At 43.6% G+C, this 19,852-nt stretch overlaps 1 protein-coding gene across 1 annotated transcript in view; it reads right to left on the minus strand.

Annotated features, from left to right (window-relative positions):
- Positions 1-4,550: 4,550 nt before the first annotated feature.
- The window catches only part of LOC146198121 (uncharacterized), a 93,250-nt gene continuing 77,948 nt past the window's right edge, over positions 4,551-19,852 (minus strand). The window contains exons 23-26 of the mRNA XM_084593442.1: positions 11,319-11,839; positions 9,298-9,815; positions 6,098-6,187; positions 4,551-4,887 (exon numbers count right to left, since the gene is read on the minus strand). Of these exons, the coding sequence (XP_084449568.1) occupies positions 6,099-6,187; positions 9,298-9,815; positions 11,319-11,839 (1,128 nt within the window). The 3' untranslated portion in view covers positions 4,551-4,887; position 6,098. The remainder of the gene's footprint in view (positions 4,888-6,097; positions 6,188-9,297; positions 9,816-11,318; positions 11,840-19,852) is intronic.

Raw genomic sequence — 19,852 nt, forward strand, 5'->3', positions numbered from 1 at the left:
CGTCGGCATGGAACGAAACCACAAAACTGCAAGACAAAAAAAAAAAAAAAAAGTGCGGGCACCAGCAGCAGTGCGCCCGCGATACCTGCGGCAAGATCCGAAGGCAATCGGTTGGTTGTGACACTGACAAGGAAGGGCGGTATAGTTGCTTTTTCGCTTTGCGTTTTGAAAACTCTCACCCGGCTCCGACAGACAAGGCTCACTAACTCGAGAGAACCGCTGTTCCAACCGTCTAACAGATCTCCATCCATCAAAAGCAAAAGACCCTCCTCACTCACTCTCCAAAAGAACGGCGCACTCCGCTCAAAAGGCAGCCGAGGGCGAGGACATTATTGCGAATCTTGCGAGAAAGGGCAGGAGGTTGCTTTCTCGGATCGCTAATAGATGCCGCGGAAGTCGCACCCGCCTGTGACGGAAGGGTTCACTGAACGGGAGAACCAGAAACCGGCTCTCCGAAATATCCGACGGCTCCGACCGCTCCGGATCCGACGGCTCCGGCGGATCCAGCTCCGACGTTGCGGAGCCAAATGGCTCACCCATTCTTTGAAAGGAGCGGCTCCGAAGATCCGGCTCGCTCCGGAGCGACCCATCCCTAGTCTGTAGGGCTTCCCAATCAGGCGTAGTAAATGGGTCCGGGTGCAAAATGACGTCAATGTGCAGCTTTTCATTGTAGCGCTGTTTATCTGATTCTGACAAGCTTTTCATGTTGTCCGACATTGCTGCATCACACACATTTCCTTGCAAGTACTGCAAGTCTGACGATTTACGGGACTGTTCACAGCACAATAAACTGCCCGCGCACAGTTGCAGACGGCCATGCACAACCGGCGGCGTCGCTAGCGGCGGCGACGCTCAGGAGCTGGAGGCGGTCACGGTGGGCATCGCCAGCTGCGCCGCCGTCTGCTGCAGTGCGCGATCCTCGTTCGGTCCATATTGTCGTATGGCGTTTGACACTGCTTTTTAAATGTAATTATGTCTGAGACGTATCACTGCAGCGACAGTATTATCAAGCTTATTTACCCTATGCAGCAGCATATTAGACAGTAAGCAAAACTACGCAATTCGGTACACCCAGTTTGCCTTTTGGTGGTGTCTGGATTCATAAAACAGCTTATTAGGAGTTTTAAAAGTGGACTGCCTGCGTAATGACGCGGCATACTTTATCACACACTTCTTCAAAGCGATGGTCAGCGTTTAACGACCGGCCAACACGTGATGCTCTGCGAAACGAGAAAAATGTCGCCGTAAGTTGTGTTTACATGTGTTTCTACAGGTCGCCTTCCCAACTCGCACCCCCATCCCAGTAAAAGAAAAATCAATTGGTCCAATTGGGATGACCTGTCAGATTGAATTGGTTCTGCCAGTCCCAAATGGTTTGTCCAACAATACTATCCAACCCAACTGGTTTCTTCACTCCCAACTGGGTAGCCCAATGGGTATCTTCAATCCCAATTGGGATGCCCAGTTGGTTTCTTCACTCCCAGTAGGGTCGCCCAATTGTGTTCGTGACTCCCAATTGGGAATGAAGAAACCAATTGGGCATCCCAGTTGGGAGCGAAAAAACCCATTGGGCTAATTGGGAAGCCCAATTGGGATGCATTCACTCCCAATTGAAACCAATTGGGATTCCAACTGGGCTTCCCATTGGTTCTAATTGGTCCTAAGGAAACATTCCCAATTGGGAAAGTGAAGTCAGTGATATCCTAACATGAGATGCGCACATATATGCATACCTCTATAAAGAGACAATGAAAAATTTTAAGTTCTTATAAAAATTATATGCTACTTCATCTCATTGATTTTATCGTGTCCACCGTAAGTGCAGGCATAATTAAATAAGTTAACTCTGAATAACAGAGATGTGTCACTGGTCCCAGCAGTACTGTTCAACGAATGGAGTATATAAGTCTGCAAAGTATACTGTGCATATATACATTGAATGTGTTAGTTCCATGTGTGCGACGCATGCTTCTCTCTCATGATTTCTGTAAAAACTTGTAATTTCATTCCACTTGTATAAAAGTCAGCTCCCCTGCAACTTCTCGACAGAAAACATTGAAATTGCATCTCCATTCTTTTTTTTTTTTCAGCTATGCGAGTTCAAACCATTCGTGCTCAATGGGTAGGCCATTTGAGTTCAATTGTGAACCCTTTGGTCTTCATGGGTGACCAATTATTTCCAATTGACAGATTCATATCGAATGGTCAGGCCCAATGGGTGGCAAAAACACAACTGGTTTTTGACCAATTCATTTCAGTTGGGAAATTCCCAATTAGAGCCATTGAATTTTTTTTACTGGGATACGTTTCGCGGTATTTTAAAAATACTTCGCCTCGGTAATTAGATCTATTTTTACGATCTGTTCTAGGATGTTCATAGTTGCTTTGCAGCAAATAACGACATCACAGGTGCCCCGTGAAATCAGAAAACTGCTTTGGAATATTTCGATTCAATGTATTCCTATGGGTGCTAACCCTATTTTTCGCCCTCAGTCGGCTGCAGCGCCGCTAGTGCCCCCTTTATAAACACGGCGTTTGTCTATACTCTACACAACAGTGGAAGGACCGATAATTTCAATACCTGGGATTCTGCAACATGCACCGACATCTCACAGTACATGAGCACCTTGCTTTTTACCTCCAGGAAAACTCGGCTGCTGCAGCCTTGTTATAACTATCATACGAACAAAATTTGTTGAATATTTTCCCCTAGTACCCGAGTAGCTGGAAACTTTAGAGGTCCTTTATAGTACTCTCGATTCTGAGCATATGAACCAGGAGTATGTCAACGATTTTGTATAGTTTGCCAAAGCTAACCGTACGTTAGGCTATCTAAAACGTAAACTTAGAGGTGCGCCTTCTTCCACTCGGCAACTCCACTTCCACTCACACATTAGTTCGTTTTCAACTTGAATACGAATCTTCCATTTGAAGACCCCCATCACAATATTTATTCTCTAGAGAGAGTAAAAAATCGAGCTGTCATTTCATTACTCGAGACTATAGTCGTGAGCCTAGCATAATTACCAGTAAGTCATCGCTGTCCCTCCCATCCTTAGAATCGCACTTATTTGCCTTTTCCACAAAGTCGTTTATAGTAGTCATCCTTTCACCCTACCTTTTACGCAAGCACGTCACACATCACATCGATTACACAATCAACTGTTTCAGTCGCCTTTCAGGAAAAACCCCAAATTTCTACTTACCAGCCATGCAACCTGCAATCACCTACTGAATGGTCTTCCAGACAATGTTAATATGCCTGACCGTGTTGCCTTCAAAGAAGAAATCTGCAGTACTTTGTTCTGGAGTATTTTCTTCTACCATTTTGCAGTTTATTTACTACTGTATAATGATGTTACATTCAAGTTTGTTTGCTTCCTTTTACCAGTCTCATCATAACCCTGTTCACATAATACTCCAGTTGGAGCCTGTGAGCTGTCAATAAAAAATAACCAAATATGCAACCACATCTTGTTTTGGTCCGAAGAGTGTGAAGCAATAGCTTGCAGTCGATGCTCATCAGCTAGAAAAGTGAGACATCTGCGGTGGCTCATAAATGCCACCCTTGTGCAAGGCTTATCTTGATCGCAGCAGACTAGTTATCAAAAGCTACCACACACCTCCTCCAAACAATGGCAACAGTTTGGCTAAATATACCATAAAATTCCAAGCAGGCACCCCTACTAATGCAAGCACCCCGCTCCCCCACTCCATGCCCTTGTAAAGCACCACGCTCAGGCTACCCTAGCCAGCCCCATCCAGTCCACGAATCCAATCCAATCCTGCTTTGTGGCTATATTAATGGCCATGATTAGATTACAAAAAATTGGATGTGCGCGTTAACCTACATTGGAATGGTAGTCATTTCTGGTGCATATGCTGCGCACAAACTCTCATCACAATCAAAAAGAGCACCCTGTCGATGCCAACTCTCCCGGATGCACACATGCCTAAAGGTTCATGGAGGGTGACCGATGGCCACCACGAGCAAGACATAGAATGCGCACACTAAAGAGCAGATGATCACTGTTCTAGGCAGGAACTGACGACAAAATATGGCAACTGTTAACACATTTAAATGACATGCAGAGGTGTGTCAATCAGTTTGAGTTGGTGGCATAGCACGAGCTCTTGGCAGCTGACCGACGTCGAGATGCACAACTCTAAACCTAATCATCCGATAAGAGATTTAAAAACTTTTAAATTCATGTGCACCACTTTATTTTCTTTCTGGAAAGAAAATTTTGCCACCAATATCTTGAATTTCAGTGCCATTTTGAGAAAGCAGTCCCCCATCATTTTGGTGGTAATTTCAGCCTGCGTGAAGGATACTCGTTCAGAATTTTACTGTATGTATAATTTTATTCCATAAAACAGACTACAACGTCTTAATTTCAAAGGCAAGTTTTCATCCATATCTGCAACACATAGTCCTATGGCCCGCGTTGTGCAGTAAAATCTCATATTTCCAACAGCCACCAATGTGCAAAATATCTTGGAGAGAGGTGGAGTTGCTTGAACAGAAAGCAAGACTCAGTAAAAAAACATCTGTCCAGAAAAATTTATTTTCACAAAAGACAGCTCATGCACAACACACTTGATGGTACTTGTTACACAAACGAGTTACACTGTGCCGCTCAATGGAAATGACTCAGGCGATCGAAGTATTTACACTAGGACAATGTTTCTTTATATACAAAAATACTCCTAGAGGAAGCGGCCAGCACAAACTAATTATATCAGCGATTCCCATCCAAGCGAAACATTTCTCCTCGGAAAGCTCGGACATATGGCATTAAATACACCAGTGTTAGTGAGACCCACCGGACCATGATGACTCCCACCCAGAAGTGACCTTCCCTTGGACAAGTTAAGCCAGCGAGCCTGTAAAAGACAAAAAACAACAGTTTATTAAAGCATGCTGATGCTGAACAAGGCTGTGCACATTTTAAGCACAAAATTCTAACAGGTGGGTCAACTAGGCTATATCTGACAGCGATATGATTACAGCATGAACCATGCACAACTGCCAAGCAGGAAAATCGAACCACCAACCTCCATTTTAACAAAACCACACTAATGGATGAGCCAAGAGCCTATCAGTTCCTGCACACACAAACACACTTGCATGATGTTTCTTGTGCAGCCCTGCAAATTTATAAAATTCAGACTGCAGCAGCTACAGCTGCGGGCATGCAATGAACACTTTTAGCTTTCCTTCCACCTTCAAAGATTGCCATTTTATGATCCTCCATGAAAGCGTAGAGGCCTTGAGCATTTGCGAAGACATGAGAGCTTTAAAAGACTGCGGCTTTTAAATACCCCAATGATTGATACCACCACTGCCATTGCTATGAAGTTTTGACGCGACAGAATTAAAGGCTCCATTTACTGAAAATCAGATGGCAGCAGCCGTCTGCTGGAGTTGGCAGCGAGAAATCGTGAGCATGGCGCTGGCAGATGCCATGGCCAAGCAGCTTCTAGCTGGATGTAGGGTTGCCTGACATTATGTTTGGAAGGAGCTGCCAGCTCAGGCCCCTTCTTTCCCAGGAAAGGGTGATATTAGAATCAGTCTGCCAGGACACTCGCATTAACGTTGCCCCTAGGTCACACAGGCACGTTCAAACGGCTTGGTTAAAGCGGAGCTTTATACGCCGGGTGGTAGCCTACGCTATCGGTCATACCCTTAAAAGCGGAGCTTAAAAGTCCCCATAAATTTTGTGAAGGTCAAGCAATACAGAAAATATCACACACTTGAAATAATTGCAAGTGAACAGTGAAAAACTCAAAGAGCCAACACCTCAACAGAACCCATCCTTAAATGTCAGCTCGGCATAAAACTTGAGTGTACTCAAAGTCTGTGCAGAGCTGACATTTGCTGAAAAAAAAAATCCTGAATTTTAAGCTGAAAGAATTCAGCGGTTTAGCTAGAAAAGGCGTTTTGTACATTTTAAAGTAGTACCCCAGTGCCCACTACTACAACAAAAAAATTATGAGAAGCAACAGCTACTGATTCAGTGGCCAGCCCTGTATCTAAGAGCCCCAAATTCAAATAAACCATGTTTAGCAGTAAAAAAAAAAATGATTGCCTTACCTTAGAGTGCGCCTCTTGGCCTCTTCCAGTCTGTGCCAGCTGTGGAATCACCTGGCCGCTTTAGGCTTGGATACACGTATGACACAGGGCCTAAAGGACAAAATAAAAAGCCCCAAAACCCAGCAAACCCACACAAAAGACAAAAACCAATCCCAAAACATCGCAAAGTCCAAAATTCAGCATCCACATCAAGAAAATCATAAGAGGAAACCAAACAAAGTAACAGCATTTCATTCAATAATGTTGATCCAATGATGATGGTGGCATGCAATAGAAGGAAAAAAAATCAGGTTGACGTTAGTTGCAGATGAGCGGGTTTTCAAGAACATGTCCAATCCCGCAAGTTTTCATCAACAATTCAGAAGTTTTTCATCCCACACGATGAATGTTGCATAGAAGATGGACCATTGCAGATTCATGAGGCAGAGGCAAGCCAGCAGCAGCAGACATGAAAGAAAAAGGAAATGTCAAAGGCGGGATCAAAACAAAATCTTGTATGTCTAGAACAAAAAGCTTGTTCGAAAGACTCCTCATAGTATCAGTGTAAAAATGAAGTGGCAGTGTTAAAGATGCATCAACTCTTCCGCTAATTTCATCACAGCAGACATCAAAAGTAATGGCAGGAATAAGGCTGATTTCACTTAATTCTTTTCCATGTTAATTACCATCTCCAGCAGCAAATATAGCTTGCAAAATGAAATACCACAATGTTTATTTTGCTAGCATACTTTTCAGTCTACAGTAGACCTCCATGTCATGCCGTACACACATGAAAGATTAAGCAAAGTGTGAATTCCTTGACACTCCAAACTCGTACCAAAGTTGAAAGCTAACGTCATTACATATAAGAAAAAGTCAAAATCAGAAAATAATAACACATCTGCCTCTCCTTGCCAGCCTAGAGATTTGGTCTTCTATATCCTAGCCTTTGTTCTTCCATTGCTAAACTTGCGAGAATTTACGTATTACACTGACCGTACAGTTGAACAGTTCAAGCCGTTCATATCATAAGCAGACATCCTTTGATTAGTAAATGCACACGGTCTTCCAAAGTAAGCAACAAATATGCACTCAGAAAGCAATGCTTCTATAAATTAAAATTCACCATCACCAACAGCTCACGAGACGTTGCAAATGCAATTAACAAAAAAAGAATTCTTGCAAGATTTCAGAACCTGAAAAGCAAAGGGATTGTTATTCTTGCACGTGCTCTTCTCTGCTAAGAAAAGAAAACTGCATTTATTAGAGGATGCCACCATGACCCTCCGCCCGGTCAAGCGCTTGGTCCAGTGATGCACCGTAACACTAAGGCATAAGAAAATGCTCAGGCACTTTCACTTTCGGCCAGACATCCGGTCGTGAATTGTGGAGTATTTGGAGCAGTAGCAATTTTTTTTAGAATTGCAAGATGTAAACAGAAGGAATACCCCAAGCCACACAACACCACCCCACTTTCTGTAGATCAATGTATATAGAGCCTATGAAAGGTAGCTCTGTACCTAGTGTCCAATCAGCCCTACAGGAAACGGCAGCTATGGAATAGAGACACACTATTTATGCTGACAATCACAATGAGCCACCTTGTAGCATGGTACGTGCCTGGTTAGCAACCATTTCGGCCATTTCGAGCAGTGAAGCTTTAATAAAAGGCTCCTTTCACCAGCCTTGGCTGGTTGCTTCATGGGACAATGAGCACAAATTGAAGTTGTCTTGTATTGAGAGATTATGGCATTCTAATGATAAAGTAGCTATTTTAAATAAATATTCACATTTTATGAACCAGAAGAGACAAAAATATGAAACAGAAGTGTCATCATCATTGGCCAATAGATTTTACAAGCCACCTACGAAGCGTCGTTTTAGGGGCATGGATCCCAGGGGAAAGATTACACTGTCATCCTTTTCAAAATGGTGGCCTTGACCTCCTTTCTAAACGTAGCTATCACGAGTTTAAATTTAGTGGCAGAAAACATTTTCATGCAATTATATTAGAAATAAATACTTTTCTGCCAGACAAACACTGTCACGTCCAGAAATAACCGCAGAATAAGTTTTTACTGAGAATGAAGATTAAAGGGCCACTGTCCAGGGAAGGCCCTTTTAAGCAAAGGAGCCCAGTGTTTCGATCAGGTACCGGAGATAGTCTGTGCAAAATGCTACAGTGACACGCGCGCCGCAAAGCATCGAAAATACAATTCAAAGCTCTCTCATGCTCTCCTCCGGGAAGCCAGCTTCCTCTTTTCCTGCGCTGGACCGACGGCCCACAATAATGACGTACGTATCGGGAACGATGTCCATTGGTCCGTCTCGCTGACTGACGGGAGAAGGATGGGTGTCTACCGCTCGCAGCGCGCTTTTCCCTCGCCACGACCAGACAATCCAGCGGCGCGCGCTCCCTCGACCGTTTTTTTTTTTTTTTTTCGCGCTCGCGGAGAGCCACGCCCCACCTCCCGCCAAACGCGGAGGAGGAAGGGGAATTTGTATTGCGGAGGCTAGACGACCTCGGACAGGAGAGTGAAAAACCTTTGCGAGGGAACGGAAGGAGAGAGGCATGATAGAATCGGGTGATTGCGGTGGCTGTAACTGCGTTATTAGTTACTCTTTTCAAAAACATTTTGCGGCCTTGCGTTCTAGGGGCGAAGTCTCACAGTCACCGGGGAACGCGCTCGCGGAGAGCCACGCCCCACCTCCCGCCAAACGCGGAGGAGGAAGGGGAATTTGTATTGCGGAGGCTAGACGACCTCGGACAGGAGAGTGAAAAACCTTTGCGAGGGAACGGAAGGAGAGAGGCATGATAGAATCGGGTGATTGCGGTGGCTGTAACTGCGTTATTAGTTACTCTTTTCAAAAACATTTTGCGGCCTTGCGTTCTAGGGGCGAAGTCTCACAGTCACCGGGGAAGATAATATTTTCGACCGGAGGGTGGACAGTGGGCCTTTAAGAGGAGTCAGCCTCAGCGTGCCTTTTAACAATTACCTTAACAATAAGTGCCATGACCGGGAGTACTTTTCACCGATTCACCTCAATTTTATAAAATCTTGTGACCCTCCTTGCTGCATGATGACAAGTCAGCTAGACCCCAATGTATGTCTGTAATATGGGTAAAACATCCAACCAACAATAAAAATGCACAAATCATGAACACACCTCAAAATGTCTAACAAAGGACAACTGTCCCAGTGTTCTTCCCTATGACTTACCCAGGGGCGTGCTGACCCTTGATGACACGATCTTAGTCTGCGAAGGAGGCGGCATGATCTCCCAGTCTGCCTTTTTAGTGGTGCTGGCTGCTTCTGTTGAGGTTTTGGCAGAAGTGGAGCCAGTCATGGATTTGCTGGGCAGGCTGCTTCCACTAGCTCGCAATGCCGGTTTCTCGGGCGTTTCATACTCGGTCCCTTCGGGTAGTGCAGAGGCCTGGTAACTGCTGAGATATGATGACTTGGCCTGGGGTCGCAAGCTTCGGTAGTAGAGAGGAGTAAGGCTGGACAACGCAGCTGAATGAGATGATGAAGGCTGTGTGGTGGCTACTTGCCGAGCTACGGCTGCAGGCGGCGAAGATGTGCTTGCATCACCGCTGGTTGTGTAAGTAGCTGACGATGGAGGTGGTGTGGTTGGCTTAGAAGGCACAGATGCAGCTGCAGTGTCAGACGACAAAGATGCACGAGCTGACGGGAACAGAGGTGGAGGGACAGACATGGATGGTGGTGGAACTCTGAACCTAGAGGAAAAAGAAAAAATTTGGAAACATCCTTAAAGGGCATGACATGACAGTGTTACTGGCTCCCATCTGGAGCTCGCTTTATGAATATCCGTTCGTATATACATATATGCACTTTGCTACTCGCTAAATCCCTAACCCCTTAATATGTGCTTTTATTATATCACATATACTTATTAGTATACAATTGTAAGCTACCACATTATGTGAGGACCACCTGACATAGACATACAGCACCACTTTAATCAAGCTGTATGAAAGTGCCTGGATGGCCTAAGGTATCGTCTGACTTGGGATCCAAGGGTCCTAGGTTCAAATTCCCATCTCTCCTTCTGATCTTGGGATCCAAGGGTCCTAGGTTCAAATTCCCATCTCTCCTTCTGATTTCAAAGGAGGCACCCAGCCATGTCACGTGGTCTCGTAATGTCACACAATCAACCAACCGATCAGTGCTCAGTCATATTACTTGCCACAGGCATGCTTCTGATTTATAGCTCACACTGACATTACGTTTTCTGGAGCACGAGGTCTTTCCACTATCATAATAACAGCATGGTTACGGCCCTTAGTCTCTCAAAATAATGCAAAAAATTTGCGAATTTCGCAGTCTCTTTTTTGATTATATAAAAACTGCATACATCAGTAGAACTGAGAGTATGTAGAAAAATTACTGTTTTACTTTATTTGTATGAACATAATGCAAGGAGGAAGTTTGAAAACTGAGAATTGTAAACGAAATGCTAATGCAATTATAAAAAAATCTCAAACTCTTCAGGCCAATTGTAATTGATGCAACCCTCTCCTAAATAAAATGAAGATGGCACATTACAATGCGGAAGAAACGAAATATGTCAATGTTACTGTGACAAAGAATGTTTCAGGTGTGTGGACAGAGCCTTCATTACTTTAATGCTTGTAGCCTTCCACATAGCATAAGCTGTTCCCACCATTGTGCCATTGCTACTTGGTACTTCAAGCTTCCCAGTCCTGCACCCATATGACTTTCCTTGCTTTTCCTATCCTAATCAATTCTCTCAGTGCCTTTTCCTTCTTTATATATTATCCATGCTGCCTTTTTTCTATGGTTATAGTCACCCTTTTTTTTTTTTTTTTCGCTTGCAGTCAAGCAATTTCACCAAGGGTCAGTAAAAGCCTTCCCCAGCGACTTTAAAACTTGCGAAATCAAATTTATGCAGCATGCATATTTCGGTCCCAAAGGTAATGCAAGGCACATTCCAAAGTAGTAGGTGTCTCCCATCGAATTAAGCAGAACCTTTGTTCAAGAATTTCTCCTAAAGAAGACTAGGGTTAAAGACAGTCACCAGTCATGAACACAAAAATATGAGTTATCAAGGCCCCAGCATCACCTATACTGGGTTCACATCTGCAGATATGTTAATGACAGTACTAATTAACTCAAGGAAGGTTCTCCACAGTGCTTTGCAACTGTATCCAAATGCTCTCCACCAATTTTGCACAAGACAACAAATGCCGACCACTTGCCTCCAGCCATCGTTTGGGCTGTAATTGGGTGGTGGCACTGATGTGTCAGTACGTGGGGGCCCAGCTGTGTTGGTTGGTGGAGGTGCAACAGTGCTTGCAGGAGCCACAGCAGTCTGAGCAGCAGCAGGAGATAGCGCAGCCGTGTTCACTGTTACGTTTGATGGTGGAGGCACTGCTGTATTTGTTGGTGGAGGCACCGACATATTGGGCGGTGGCACAGAGGTGTCAGTTGGAAGGGGCACAGCCACATTTGCTGATGGCAGAGCAACAGGTATATTGGTGGACGATGCGACAGTGGCTGACGTGGCAGAAGCTCCCACGGCTGTTGGTGTCTGTACCACTGCAGTTGGCAAAACGCTTGGAGGCGGCGGCGCGGAGGCAACTGCTGGGATCGAAACCGACGATGGTGGTGGAACATCGTACTTCTTCTTAGCAGCGTACTGCGCATACTGGTGTCGCAGGTGAGGGTATACGGTGGCTGCAGAAATAGCTGACTGCAGGGATGATGGGGAAACCGTGACCTGTGGGCCATAAAAAGGGATGAAGAGCTTTCATGTGATGCTCTACAATACAGCACATTTGTTCCAAAATGTAGCACTTCAGTCACAACTCTCGCCCTAATATGCAATGTGTTACATAAAATAAAATAAAGAAGGTAGCTTGTGTGTGGTCTATAAAGTTAAGTAATAAATTATCAACAACATTTTAAAATGTCCACATTGCCACTGAGTGTTATTAGTTCCTGCGACCTATATAACAGGCACTTAAAATGACACTGAAATTTTTTTCTCACTACCGATTAATCTCATAAAAGAGATCCTCCATGCATTTCAAACACCAGTGCAAAAAGAATTGTATTGAAATCTAAGCAGACAAACAACAGCTCTGAAAATTCGACGTAAAAAAACATCAGACGAAAACATATTTCACTTGGCCAGTGCAGAGATTGGACACTGCCATTCAGAAAAGCACCTGCACAAGTGCAGTTGCAGCTTACATGTAATGATTGCCTTGCCAGGAAATCTTTTGTTAGAATTGGAAGGCTACCACACGTCCCCCTACACATCAACCCCAAATCCTGTTTTGTTTTTCTTCTCTTTTGGCCACAATGCGTCAAATAGCTTTATCACTGCCTCCTCTGTGCAGTCAGAACACCACCCACCTCCTCAAAAGTTGACATGAATCGGAAAGTGTCGCCACTAGCATTCTTCTTAGTGGTCTCCTTTTTTACCTTCATTGCTGTTTTTTTTACAGAGTTTATCCCTGCGAAAATCTTGCAGCACTTCGAGCCTTATTTTTGATCCATTTCTTGAGAAGAAATCCACTAGGCTCAAAGTGGACCTCCAACCAATGAGGAAAACAGCGACCAAACTAGCTACCACTGCATTTTCATTGCTGAAAATGACCGCTGTGTTTCGACACCACTGAATCGAAACAAGCTTTCCTGGAGATGATGAAAATATTCAGTTAGGATTTCGATGACCTACTTGGCCAGCCAGGGTCAAAATACCGCATATTTTGCATAAAAAGAAAAAAAAACCATAATTGAACACTGCAAGGTCCTTTTAAAGCAAATAAAAATTATTTCAGATCTTTCATTTTTTATTTTTTTCTGCGCAACAAACATCTCAGCACCTTGTGCTCATTTCCATAAAAGCTGTGCTAGAAGCCCTGTAGAACCATTTTGCTGATAATTTTTCATTTAGTCGACATATCTGTTTATATGCATCTCGATGATTAGCAGGTATAATCCTGACTGCCCACCAGGAAAAGTGTCAGACTAAAAACTAACATAAAACCTCACCATCAGAAGGTAATTAGACATTGTATGGAGCAGCATTTGAGTAATCTGAGTAACAGTAACTTTTCCACCCCAAAGCAGTTACAGCATAGTGACATACTTCTTAAGGCCAATTCACACGACGGAGGAACCGTCCGTGTACGGAGCACCACGTCACGTCACTAGCTCAGCCTCGTCAACAGGCAGCGGACGAGGTGCCGGAAGTATAACGGCATGGAAGAAAGACGCTGCTTTCATTTCCCTTTCTTTTTGTATCTAATAATGTTGCACCCTCAGTCTGAGGAGTGGTCGTTATAGATGTCATGTAAAAAAGTCTGATCGCGACGGCAACAAAAGGCAGGAGAGTGGACGATATGGGCGCAGCACAACTGTTATAATAGTTGTCTCCAGCACGCCATCCAATTTGTGCCCCAAAACACGTTTGGCCGCCACGGTGAAGGCATCTGCGCTGTGCACAGAAGAGGAAACTGGTAGGCGAAGACACTCCAAGTCAACCATGCTGCATTGTTGACGCTAAAGTGCCTCAACTCTGTTAGAAGAAGAAAGAAAATAGAACTGTTGCCCCACTTAGAAGATGTACTTCTGCTAGAAAAGCAGTAGACAGCCTCCACATTTGACAGGCAAAGCATGGGCGCCTGTTTTCAGCTTGAGGAAGCTGCGCCGTCCATGGACGAAGCAGAGTCAGTGATGTACAGTCACGTGGCGCTCGTCTGCTCGCAGACTCCAGCGATTCCATCCATCGTGTGAATCAGCCTTCGCAGACTATGAAGTTTTAGTGAGCCATGGTTATCACTTCATTTAAAAATTTTATGACACTGCGGCTCCACCTAGTGACAAAAACTAAAAACATGTCATCAGCAATGCAAAGAAATATGTTTTCATCAGGGGCACTCTGGAAGAAGTGTAAATATAAATAAAAATGTTTGTTTGCAGGGTTTAACGCCCCAAAGCAACTCGAGCTATGAGAGACGCAAATAATAATAAAAATGACGACCACACCTGAAATAAAAAAAGAACATTGTGGTTAACAACAAATCAGTTATATTTCACCAAATCATGTTAAATTTGAAATCGCTCAAAAGTCAAAGTTTGAACTGCGCAACAATAAGCTGCACATGAACGGGAAGTGTTATTACTATGACTATCTTAGTGATAGCATTCATGGTATTACCAACCTATCCTCCGAATCTACTGCTGACTACCGATACAAGACTGGTGGTGGGCACCAATCCGTAGGCCAACACTATTATACACTAACATTAGAAGTGTTTTGCCCAAGCGCAATGAACTTTGTGCGACTATCGATGCTTGTGATGACATTGTTTGCCTTACCGAAACGTGGCTCTCTGCTAAAGTTGATAACTTTCAAATTTTTTCCTGTAACAAGCATTTCCTAACTTATCGGTGTGACAGAGGTGAAAGAAGTGGAGGTGGCATTTTGATTGCTGTGGTGGACCCGCTGTTTTCTTGCCCTGTTCAATTTGTTACCAGATTAGATCTTCTTAGGGTTGAAATGTGCACATGCGTTAAAAAACTGATCTTGGGTGTCTGCTATCGCCCTCCTTCGTAAAGTGCCACATTTGCTCAAGAACTTCATGATGCCGTGTACACGACTACAGTCTGTTTTCCATATGTTCCTATTCTATTGAGAGGAGACTTCAGTTTTCCCGAATACTGTATGGTCCGCTGCGCATTCTTGTGCCCTATCGTTTTCCACTGAGTGTGATGGTTTTCTGAATATGTGTGCAGATTTTAACCTTTCATCACAGCTTGTTACTCGGCCTACCCGTATAACACCTTCATCCAACTTGTTAGACCTTGTTCTTACTAATTCCCCTGATCATGTCGCCTCCATATCTTGTCTCCCGGGTTCAAGTGACCACTGTATGCTTCATCTATTAGTGAAAATCACGACATCTCATGAAAAGAACAATCACAAATATATACTCGACTACAAGAGGCTATTAATAGTGAACTCGCTACTTTTATCAATGAATTCTCACTCTTATTTAATAACCGCTCAGTGTTGACTAACTGGAATCTTTATAAGTGTAAACTTGCTTCTCTGACAGACTCGTATGCATAGGTCAGCGCACTCACTCACGAGTGTCCTCATGTCGCCTCACTCACACTCACACAGTGGTCGTGAGTGTGAGGGAGTGATCATGAATGGAAGTAGCCATGAGTGTGAGTGCAAGTGAGTGGCCAGGAATGGGAGCGGTCATGAGTGTGAGTGAGTGACCATGAGTGTGAGTGCAAGTGAGTGGCCGCGAATGGGAGCAGCCATGAGTGTGAGTGCGAGTGAGTGGATGCGGGTGTGGACAGGCATGAGTGTAAGTGGACGTGTATGAGAGTCACTGTGAATGCGAGTGTGAGTGAGTGGCCATGAATGAGATAGGGCATAATTATGTGTGAGCGTAAGTGAGTGGACGTGTACCAGTGTGACCGTCAGTGTGAATGAGTGGACGGGAACAGGAGTGGCCATAAGTGTGAGCATGAGTGAGTGGCGGTGAATGGCAGCGGGCATGAGTGTGAGTGCGAGTGAGTGGGGCTGAGTGTCACTGGTCGTGAGTGTGAGTGTGAGTGAGCCCCTCCTCATGGTGCCGACCTATGCTCGTATGTTCCTCTGAAGAAGATCACAACAAAGACGTTGGCCGTGGTTTAATCTGTCACTAAAAAGGCAGTCTAACAAGAAGAAACACCTGTTTCACTCTGCCAAGATGCCTAATTCTGCGCTCTGGTGGGATGCTTGCTGGGGTGAACATTGTTAAGAAAAATGATTTGTTTACGATTACCCTAAAGAATGTAGATGGCCAAATAATCCCTAGTGAAAATTGTGCGGATGTACTTAATGACCTGTTTGCAGCTGCTTTTACTAAGAGCTCAAATATATTGCATCCCGATTTTCCGCCCAGCGACTTCCTTCCTGTGGAGCCCATTATATATATAATTCTGCAGGCATCGAAAAAATAATTATCAACTGAAAATTTTGTCATCTTGTAGCGTGGCTAAAATAAACTCTAAACTATTAAAGAACACAAAAGTTTATAGCGCTATAATTGTTTCTCAACTATTCCAGCAATCACTCGAGTCTGGCTGTGACCCCGACGACTGGCAGGTGGGCAAGGTGGTTTCTTTGCACAAGTCTGGGGACAAACATTCTCCTTATAAATATCGACCCATCTCACTTGTTAGCCTCCCATGTAAGATCATGAAACATGTCATCTATTCCCATATTGCCAATTTCTTATCGTCAAACTTTTTTTTCAGTCATTGCCAACATGGATTTCGAAAAACATTTTCTTGCGAGACGTAGCTTCTATGCTTTACCCATGATTTTCACTTCATTATGACCGGGGTTCTGTAGCAGTCCGTACAAGCTTACACCGTTGCTGTAAGCTTGTGGCATCTGGTGCTGTAAGCCTCATGAGCTTACCGTCCACTTTCATGATGCGGTTAGGGCCAGACTTGAACCTGACAACAAGCAGCATGCTGCTAAGACGGGATGGCCAGGGTGGGTGCCTCGATGTATAGTGCACCCGCCCTATACACTTTGTTGCTGCGCTGCTGGGCAGCACCTGAAGATTGTATAAACACACCGCAGAATAAGGTTGCTTTTGAGATGTGTTTCAGTGTAGAATGTGTACGCTGTTTGAGCGGGTCAGCTCGTGCGCCTTTCGTACTCGGGCGCCGACGTGCACCTGAATCCCGCTCACAGATGCCGCTATTCCCTAGGTTAAAAGCGCCAACAGAGATCGACGAAAATCTCAGTTTGCGGTAAACTCGGTAAGCGGCACGCGGCATGACTGCTGTTTGGCCACTATTACCGCGGCTTTACGTAACCGCGGTTGACGCTGCTCGTGCACAAACATGCAGCAGGTGACGCAGCGTCGGCCTTTGTTGTCACCGGATGTGCCGGTTGCCAGATCAACAAGCTGTTCACGAAGAAACGAAAATACTAATTTTAAAAACATTTGCAGCTCCAATGCAGCTGAAACTTTGAGGTTCAGTTGCTTGGTACACCAGGAATAAGATGCAATAAAAAGTTTAGATTTCAAACTTGGTGCCATGACCCCTTTCAGAACTGCATACTAAACTACCCCTACATATATTTCAGATGACATCGATCATCTCCACAAAGTAGGCGTTCCGTCATGTCAGACAAAACATTGTTCTTATTCATTTGTTCCCAGCACCTGTGTTAGTTGAAACCACCTTCCCAGGCATGTAGTGGACATTACAGACTTTAATAATTTTAAAGCTGCCGTATGTGATCTCTTTTTCTATATACTTACCAATTTTCTTTGCCTCTATTTTTCACTATTCACATTCTTCACTACAAAGTGTGCGCCTGTGTTTTCTTGCCACCTAAAGTCTCTCTTTTTTCTCTTTTTTTTCTCGTGTTGTTGCTATGCAATGTATTTAGTATTCCCATTACCCTCTGCAATGCCTTTGGGCCCTGGCGGTGTTTAAATAAACAAATAAATAAATGTGATGGCATGCATCAATTAGGGTAAGTTTCACTAGAAAATGGCACTTCAGTTTGTTTTATGCAATTTTCAATGCCAAATTAACATTATCCAACCCTTGTTTTTTAGAAACTACTAAGCTCAGCTCTCGCAATATGAAATACTACTTTTTCTTCTTCACCTTATTACTCGGTTATCGGTCCTTATAACCATGCAATGTTAACAACAAAGTTTCGGGATAAGCTAATCTAGAGAGGAGAAGTTATTAATATAAAATTGTTCTCCTAGGTCTTTCTTATGTTCCTTAAGGGAACAATGTAACAATTTTTATCAACCATATTCTCTTAGCAGCAATCAAAAGCACATTACCCAAATTCTGGCACATTAGAAAAAGTTAATGCATACTTTTTTTCTATGTTGGAATGTTGGTCTTCTGATAGTTGGTGTTTGACTGCCACACCACCTAGGTGGTGGACAGTGGTAATAATGAAGATCACATTAACCGAATGCATAAACTATGCTTCATTACACCCAGGTAGATTTTTAAGATATGGCTGGTAATGCTCATCACAGACACCATTTACAATTTCTGGCTAGTAGGGGTACCACAGCCCTCTACTGTACTCTATTCTATTCCTATTCTGTACTGTTCTATTCGTAAAATGCAGTGTGTCCATTTCAGGCAACTTAAGCACTCCAGGAAAATCCTCAAGGGCACTGAATACTTTACAGATAGCGGTAACCCGTCCAACTTTTCTTATAGAAATCCCAACTAAAATCACGAATTATGCCGTCATTACTGTCGTCATAAGGAAAGATCTGCAAGCATTTACCAATACTTTTATACTCATTTTTAACGGTAGACAGCCCCCTTAATTTCGTCACCTAATTTACATATTCCGACCTGAAAAATTTTCGATACTTAAGAAAAAAGTTTTCTTTAAGGCACCACAAGCACTGTTCTGTATGCTAGGTGACACATAGTTCAACAAAGTTGATCAGGGGCAAATAATAAAATCAATATTTGCGGAGAGAAGTAGGTTTCTGGATGAAACATATCGCTGCACTAAGTTTACACATGACAGGCTCCTCTACAGGTAGGACAGTTCGCAGGGTCATGAGAACCATCTTCACTTTTTTTTTCTCTATCTGTGTTTACACCTTTGGTTTTCTTATGCGCTTCGGTCATGAGTACATCCATTTTATGCCTTCTAAATTTCATCTCTTCAGCGCTGCACATTCCACCATCAATCAAGCTGCATCACTCTTCCTTTTGTAGAATATTTGACCCTGTGCTCAACCTCACCAGTGATGACTTTGTTCGTGAACTACATACACATGCAAAGCTACAAGGAAAACAAGTCACAGCTACACGAATGACCTCTAGAAAAGTGTAAGCAAAATGTCTGCATTACATATGACAGCAAAACAGTTTACACCCTAGTTTTCAAAAGAGAAAGAACAAACATTCTAACCACCAGATTCAGCAAAAATGTAGTTCGCAGACTGTATGTGCTAAGAAAGTGCATGGCCGATCCCCTGCTGTTCTCTACGTGTTTACAAAAAAATAATAGATTGAAACAGTAATGCACCAATTAAGAATGCAATATGCCTAGCATTGCACACAATTATTTTCAACATCTACAGCCTGTTTTCGAATAAAGAAGTAATGAGTGTACTCATTACATCCACTTCAATATAGCCTAATGGCTGCAAAAGGAAGCTACACTGGACAGACCAGTTTTCAGCAGGAAGATATCAAACAAATATGCAAATGATTAGGCACTACAACCTCAGCGACTTTTACGCCAGATGGCAACCATAGCAATGAACCATGCTCATGACGATATGCCCAGTTTCACTTAAGTCCTAAGTAGCACACCCTTTAGCCAATGACTGTTGGATGCAGCCATTTATTTCTGCATGCACATTACCATACAAAGGCATCTATGCAACCACACAGTAAAGTGGAATAAGTTTTGTGAGCAACCTCATCAATGGACACTGAAAAACCTGCGCATGTAATTTAAGAAGTTTAGTCATTTGCAAATTTGAGCCAGGAACTCATGCACATTTTTCAGTAGCGAATTTTACCTATTTACGCACACAAACTTAAAATCAAGCGTCTAATTAAAACTGCAGTGCTTGCTTTGAGCTACAAAACAAATGACTACGCCCTTAAGCACCAACGCATGGCATCAAGGCAGTCAAAGTTTCAATATTTTCCCAAGCTCTGACCACTCTGCTTCGTGCCCACTGCCCTT

The sequence above is a fragment of the Amblyomma maculatum genome, chromosome 2 (genome assembly GCF_055883805.1).
Source record: "Amblyomma maculatum isolate TAMU_Amacu chromosome 2, ASM5588380v1, whole genome shotgun sequence".
Taxonomy (NCBI): domain Eukaryota; kingdom Metazoa; phylum Arthropoda; class Arachnida; order Ixodida; family Ixodidae; genus Amblyomma; species Amblyomma maculatum.